At 39.8% G+C, this 7890-nt stretch overlaps 1 protein-coding gene across 3 annotated transcripts in view; it reads left to right on the top strand.

The window, feature by feature from the left end:
- The window catches only part of LOC100710560 (glycine N-acyltransferase-like protein 3), a 20314-nt gene continuing 12424 nt past the window's right edge, over positions 1-7890 (top strand). Inside the window, exons 1-5 of one of the 3 annotated variants that reach the window (XM_019366423.2) lie at positions 1-846; positions 919-1026; positions 1122-1242; positions 3796-4019; positions 4632-4979. In XM_019366423.2, the coding sequence (XP_019221968.1) occupies positions 772-846; positions 919-1026; positions 1122-1242; positions 3796-4019; positions 4632-4781 (678 nt within the window). In that variant the 5' untranslated portion in view covers positions 1-771 and the 3' untranslated portion in view covers positions 4782-4979. Of the gene's footprint in view, positions 847-918; positions 1027-1121; positions 1243-3795; positions 4020-4631; positions 4980-6544; positions 6821-6892; positions 7001-7096; positions 7218-7462; positions 7596-7890 lie in introns of those variants that run through there. The other 2 variants (XM_019366425.2, XM_019366422.2) reach the window with 2 other exon arrangements.

Here is a 7890-nt window from a genome sequence, read left to right as displayed (position 1 = left end):
ATGACTGACAACAGAAAATGCCATTCACATTCATTTTCATTTTAACATCTATAAGGAGCTTTGTTAAACCAGTCTCCCACTGCTCCCAGTATACCCAAACGTTGGCATATAGAGCAGTTAAAGTCAACGCAGAAGCTTGTTGAAAGACTCTTTTTATCTGAGGGTTCAGATCATGGGTCAAGTGTTGGTTTGGCGCCCTGTACTCAAAATTAAAAGTGACCAATCAGACACAAACTATGCAGATTAGTGCAGAATATGATGGAACTACATCAAATAAAGACTGCTTGTAAGTGGTGGAACTCAGTGTAGGCTTATTCAACTACAGAGGAAGAGCAAGATGTGCATTTGTCCTTCACACACTCAACTCCAAACACTTGTCAAAATTCACACCACCTCTCAGCACTCATCTACGTGTGCAACACAAGCACAATCTTTGTCCCACTTTTTAAAGTTGTTGGGATACAATAAGTGGAAAAATATATTTCTGTATTTTCTAATTCATATTTTTCCTAAACACTCAATGAACACACTAACAGATTTCATTATATCTTCATTCTTACACAATAGCGTTTTTGTTTTTAATTTAATCTTCTGGCGGTGAATTAACGAAGTTTATGAACCGGGTTTTTTTATGACAGGAAGTGGCCTGCTACGTGTATTTCACAAGTTCACAACCGGAGCAATGCGGTAATATCGTAACCCTACGAACTTTGCCTAAACTGTTAATAATTTATAAGTGCATTAGTGAGAAAACTGTCCAACTATCCAAACATGAAGGTCCTGAACAGAGACGAGCTGCAGATCGCTGAAGGAGTTCTGCTCAAACACTTACCGAAGAGTTATAAGGTATCTGCGACATAAACAGTGTCTTTGTGCTTTACAGCCTCAGCAGCGCTTAAAGGTGTTTCATGCTTTCAGGTGTACGGTTTCCTGTTCGGTATCAACAGGAACAAACCGACTACACTGGAAGTTGTGGTCGATACGTGGCCTGATTTTAAAGTTATCATCTGCAGACCGGACCCCGAGGTGTGTTTAAAACCCGTCGGAAAACTGCGATAGCTTTTCTCGACGGAAATCTTTTGTTAGTCACATGACTGTGACAGCTTTTATTTATTTCACAGAACAAGCGTGCCCTGAATTTCAAGGAAAAGATGGCATACTACAGCATGGATGAACAGAGTTTGAGGGAAATGCTGACAGACGAGAATGCTGTTGATTGGAGCACTTATTTCTCGATAGGAGGTGAGCTCAGATCACTGCAGAAAATAAGCAGTAAAAAAATATGATGGCTTTTACGTCACTATATTTGACAGCTGTTACTATTCACACAGAGTTTTATAGACACAGGACACACTTTGTACAATATTCTAATAAAAAGTTTAATAATCATATGGACATTTTTCCTGCATTAAATAAAAACTGCTTGGATAACCTAAATAAACCTAATAAAAAGAAGAGAAAGAAATTAATGCGAATACTTTCCATTCGACAGGGCTTGATGTTTCCCAAGTGTCTTCTGACAGAAGAGTGAACCACAAAGTCTATACTTCGGTGCATCTGTATTTGCCAGACACCAACCATCTCCACATGACAGCGTATGACAGGTATAATCTGATCATTAAGATTCGCTTTAAGTTATATCTGTATATTAGGGCTGGGCCATATTATACCGTTCACGGTAATACCGGTATAATGTTAGGTAACGATAGGAAAATGAAATATCGCGATAGAATATGAGTAAAACGCGCATGCGCACTGCCTTTGTTTTCATACGCACATGGCCGATTGTTGAGTGAAACAGATGAACCAGAATTGGTTTGTAAAAATGGTGCAACTTCAGTGATGTGGAACTGGTTTGGTGTTTGTCCGTCAGATACACGACAATGCACATTTTTTTGCAGAACATGCAAGCGGGCCGTCGTTATTGCCGTGTTTGTCGGACTAAGATGCTCTTAAATCTGGGAGTAATCTGGGTCCTAAACTCCGTATTCTTCAGGTCAAACGAACACTGCAGCATCACTGAGAGTTAAAAACTGTCTAAAGTCTTTCATCTTTAATAAAACGATCAGCATTACTGCTTTACCAGGTGTAACTATGAAGTTTAACTTCCAGGCATCCATGAAAACAGAATTTATTACACTTAACGGAGTTAGAAGTTAGCAGGAAGCTCGCTAGATTCAAGATTCTTTATTTGTCACATGCCTAGTTATACGAGTACAACACGCAGTGAAATGTGTCCTGAAACGCTCCTCGACTGTGCAAAAAAGAGAACATTATATACAGTAAGGAAATTATATCCAAAAGAGGACATTATGTACAGTAAGTATATAACAATCTGGAAATTTTAAATTGAAAATCTGAAAATGTACATTGTGCGAGTGGGATGTTAAAGTGTCTTGTGCCTAGTGAGGGTTAGGGTTCAATTCAGACTCGTATAAAGTGTAGAGTTAAGTGCGTCCCTACTCCAAAATCTGCAGTTTTTGCATCATGCTGTTCCAAGAGTGGGCATCCACAGGTGACTATAGACTTGGACAGTGGGACAGAAGTCAAGAATGCTTTTTTCCCCATTTTTTTTACGCAGCACAGCGCTTCAAAAGTCGCATGTGCGGAAATCAAATCAAATAAGTTGTTTGATTTCCGCAGATAACCACAGGCAGTTGAGTGATGGTTGTGCAGACGCAAAGAGTCTGAACGAGTTCACAGCAACAGCCTGGATCATACGCGATCTCTGCTGCGAGACTTTTCTTATTATTATTCTCCTTCTAAATGTTATTGGCGGTTGGCAAACAACAGATGGGGCATTACCGCCATCAACTGGTATGGAGTATGGACTGGACGTCACTCAAAAAAACAAACTCAAATCCTCCCAAACAATTTACCCTCTTTTAAAAACTGGAATAAATCCTGATAACTTTCACTTCTTGAGACCTTTTGTAAATCAATAAGATCTAGTTTTGTTTTTATATTACTGAGGTTTTGGGACAGTTGTCTTTTCGCCACCTGATTTTTCTGTCAGTGTCATATAACATGTTCGATAGTTTCCTCTTTTCCTGTCATGTTCAGTTTTCTTCAGACGGAAGTACAGGAGAAATACGTGTCGTTTAAAATATTTAATTTGTTCCGGCAGTTGACATTACAAGGACCTCGATGTGAACACAGCCATCTGTTTTCACACGAAGGATAACCCTGATCGGGTCATACAGTTTTTGTAACCCAACAATAACAAATAATTATTATGTCTGTCTTCTTCTTCTGCTTACATCCGCTCATCCCGATCCCGTTATTTGCTGTTTTTTGGGGGAATGACAAAGACAGACACCAAAACAGCTCCCTGCCTAGCCTTGATTATTTTATTATTATCCTACTACTGATTCTATATATCTAGTTCAGGACATTCTGTTCAAACTCCCTCTGGCGAGAGAATATCCCTCTAAACACTATCTAGTGTGGCGTGTAAGCATGTAGCAAAAAGGACCCTCAAGCGCTGTATGTTCATTCTCAATATTTCAGCCCAAACATACAACTGGACAAGTCGTTTTAACCCTCAAAACACAGAGCGCCAACTTGTTTATGAGCACATTGCGTTGTGTATATAAAAATAATAAAAACAGCTTTATTTAATCATTTTCAACCCTAACACTCCATAGTAGTCACATTTCTCTGCTGTGGGGATTGCCGATTGGCTGCGAGATCTCTGCCAGATGTGCCACTCCTCCGGCACGGTGATGTCCATGTTGATATAACTGGGAGGGCACGGTGGGGAGTGTTTCACTTCGTCTCCCGTGTGTTTGTTAGGCTACAGAAACAAGATGTGGAAGGTCGCTTTGACTGTTCTTGCGGCCGTTTTGGCCGTTGGGTATGGGGCCATGGTTGGGGACATGGTCGGGGGCTTGAAAGACGCTGATATCAACGATGAAGGTGTGCAAAACGCTCTCAACTTTGCCATCATCCAATACAACCGAGACAGCAACGACTTGTACATCAGTCAAGTGGTAGAAGTGATCAAGGTTCAGTCACAGGTGAGTAACGGTCAGATTTGTAAATAACTGAATTGTTCTTTAGGGGAAAGCCATCCAGTAAACATCGTAGTGATGTGAGCCCTTACGAAAAGGCCTATGAAGCACCCTTTAAAGGTTTCCCCTTTAACTACTAAAGTCCTAGAGGCCGATGGCCGTTACATACTATTTATTTGCTATATGCCTTCTTAATGGCGTTGGTACTTCCCAAAAATATGGTTGGCCTCTTAATTAGTCACGTTTATCTCCTCTCATCCTCTCACGCCTAGCTTTAGCAGTAGGTCGGCAATGTTTTGTGTGCTTGTGTTGAGGCAGCCATTGGCCCGCCTGAACAGAAGAGCTGTGTGGGTTGAGGAAAAAAAAGGAACCTGACAAAAAGCCCGTCTTTGCTAAAGATTGGTTAGTATGTTGATGAGTCATGTTTTTTAAAAGTTTATTTGGCTCTCCTCTTGAAACCTGAGGCAAGTCTAGCATAGCAGTGTGTTGTTGTTTGTGTTTTCTCTAGTCATTGGTGAGCTTCTTGGCTCACAGTGGACAGTGGGGGGGTTTTAAGAGGAAGAGGAGGAGGCGTTCATTTGCTATAAGTCTTTTATTCAATTTTCTTTCCCATTACAGGTGGTCGCTGGCATCAAGTACGTCATAACTGTGAAGATGGTCAAGACCCCCTGCAGAAAGTATGGCGTAGATCAAGTGTGTGCACTCCACACAGACCAGGCAAAGTTTCAGGTACTGATGGCATCTTCTCAAAAGAAGCAAGATGTTTGATCCGTTCTTAAACATCACGCAGCAGCCTTGTGACTAAAGCTGCATTCACACTGGAAGTGATTTTCTCAACGCAGATCTTTTTGCAGCTGACGGCCGATGTCCTGTCGAAAAGTGATCGTCTGAAACAAATTGATTTATGATGTTTCTATGTTTTTTTTTAGTTCATAATAATAAATCACCGTTTTTTTTGCATAGTTGACATAGTTTTATAGAACTGTTCTGCTGCCCTCTGGTCGCGATGTTGCTGTGAATCCCTTCGAGTGTGTAATGCATATTAACCTGATCGTTAAATAATCATGTTCTCAGTAGACATTATGCTATTGAATTAAAAAACCTACAGCATTTATATGTGTAAATAACACCACCTGAAAGATCCTAATGTTAAATGTATTGTCTGTTTTTCCTTTCAGCCCTACCAGTGCACATTCGAAGTGTGGAGCCGCCCATGGCTTAATTCCATTCAGTTGCTGAAGAATGAATGCAAACACTGAGATCTACGTGGGACGCTAGAACGAGAGCGCTTGGGAAATGTTACCTTTGTGTCAGAATAACCTTCTCTTAGACTGCAATGCACTTTCCTGTAGGTGGAAAAAATATATTAATATTAGTATTTGCTCCCTTTGCTACTGCACTGCTAACTAGTTAAATTTGTTTTCAATTTCCAAAATTCACTATCCAGTGTTACAAACTAGGTCTCCTTGATTTTTAAAGAAGCAACTTTGCTTCATCATTAAACCAAGCAAATAACAAACTGTTGTGTAGCCAAATTGATCATGAGCTGCTTTCAGATAATTCAGTTTTGAAATAAAGTCAAACTCGCACACAAACTTTAATGTGTCTGTGTGGTAAATGCACACAAGAATGAAGTATTAGCTCAATAGAGCTTCTTTGTTGTCATTGATGGTGGTGAATTTTCTGGATACCTACCCATTGAGTAAGAGGAAGGAGAATGGAAACAAACCTGGGACAGACATGACCGACAACAGAAAATGCCATTCACATTCATTTTCAACATCTATAAGGAGCTTTGTTTAACCACTCTCCCACTGCTCCCAGTATACCCAAACATTGGTGTATAGAGCAGTTACACTTTTAATCACTTTGGAAAAGAGGGGAGTTTTTGTCTAACACTATAAAACATATTGGACTTAGTTTGACCAGGGTTCCCACTTTATATGGGACTACACTGCATGTTTAACCCTTTTCCCACCTGCCCTGCATTCTGAGACACTATCCTACATTTTGATTAACCTCAGTTAAAGTCAACGCAGAAGCTTGTTGAAAGTCTCTTTAATCTGAGGGTTCAGATCACAGGTCAAGTGCAGGTCAAAATTGAACCCTTAAAAGTGACCAATAAGACAAGCTGTGCAGAATATGATGGAACGACAACAAATAAAAACTGCTTGTAAGTGGTTGAACTCGGTGTAGAAAAGAAAGCTCACTTTAGGCTCATTCAACTACAGAGGAAGAGCTGAGATGTGCATTTGTACTTCGAGTGCTAAACTCCAAACACCTGTCAAAATTCACACCACCTCTCAGCACTAATCTACGTCACCCACATTGTCCCACACAAGCACAGTCTTTGTCCCACTTTTAGGTTGTTGAGATGGAAAAATATATTTTAGATTTCATATTTTTCCTGAACACTCCATGAACGCACTAACAGATTTCATTATATCTTTTCTTACGCAATAGAAAACTAACACGCATTTTTTTTTTTTTTTTATTAAAACCTTTGGCGGTGAATTAACGAAGTTTATTTTTTATGACAGGAAGTGGCCTGCTACGTGTATTTCACAAGTTCATTCGGAATACAACCGGAGCAATGCGGTCCTATCGTAACCCTACTTACATTCCCTAAATTGTTAATAATTTATAAAGGTTTGTCCATTTTAGTGGATTGGGATGTTTTAAAACAGCAGGTTGTTTAAAGTGCATTAGTAAGAAAACTCCGGTATCCAAACATGAAGGTCCTGAACAGACACGAGCTGCAGATCGCTGAAGGAGTTCTGCTCAAACACTTACCGAAGAGTTATAAGGTATCTGCGACATAAACAGTGTCTTTGTGCTTTAAAGCCTCAGCAGCGCTTAAAGGTGTTTCATGCTTTCAGGTGTACGGTTTCCTGTTCGGTATCAACAGGAACAAACCGACTACACTGGAAGTTGTGGTCGATACGTGGCCTGATTTTAAAGTTATCATCTGCAGACCGGACCCCGAGGTGCGTTTAAATCCCGTCGGAAAACTGTGGACAGCTTTTCTCGACTGAAATCTTTTGTTTGTCACATGACTGTGACAGCTTTTATGTATTTCACAGAACAAGCGCGCCCTGAATTTCAAGAAAAAGATGGCATACTACAGCATGGATGAACAGAGTTTGAGGGAAATGCTGACAGACGAGAATGCTGTTGATTGGAGCACTTATTTCATGATAGGAGGTGAGCTCAGATCACTGCAGAAAATAAGCACGAATAAATATGATGGCTTTTACGTCACTACATTTGACAGCTGTTACTATTTACAAAGAGTTTTATAGACACAGGACACACTTTGTACAATATTCTAATAAAAAGTTTAATAATCATATGGACATTTTTCCTGCATTAAATAAAAACTGCTTGGATAACCTCTTGCGAGGAAAAAGAAGAGAAAGAAATTAATGTGAATACTTTCCATTCGACAGGGCTTGATGTTTCCCATGCACCAATGCTTAAACAAGTGTCTTCTGACAGAAGAGTGAACCACAAAGTCTATACTTCGGTGCATCTTCTGTATTTGCCAGACACCAACCATCTCCACATGCCAGTGTATGACAGGTATAATCTGATAATTAAGGTGCACTTTAAGTTATATCTGTGTATAAGTCATGATTTTAAAAACACATTAAAAAAGATAGTACATCCTGTGTCAGTGGTAAGGTTATACATATCGGCATTTTTTTTTAATGGCTGTCTTTAGCGAGTCTTAAAATTAGGTACCTATAACCTCAGTTGAGTAACAACACAACATATTACACTGTCATTACCTAACAAAAACTAAGCCATAAACCAGAAGCTGTGTAATAAGGTTCTGCCACAGCATTTCAGTCAGGTTGAGGTCTGGACTTTGTTC

The sequence above is a fragment of the Oreochromis niloticus genome, linkage group LG13, assembly GCF_001858045.2.
Source record: "Oreochromis niloticus isolate F11D_XX linkage group LG13, O_niloticus_UMD_NMBU, whole genome shotgun sequence".
Classification (NCBI taxonomy): domain Eukaryota; kingdom Metazoa; phylum Chordata; class Actinopteri; order Cichliformes; family Cichlidae; genus Oreochromis; species Oreochromis niloticus.
The sequence above is the reverse complement of the archived record's forward strand: the minus strand, read 5'-3'. Positions and strand labels throughout refer to the sequence as shown.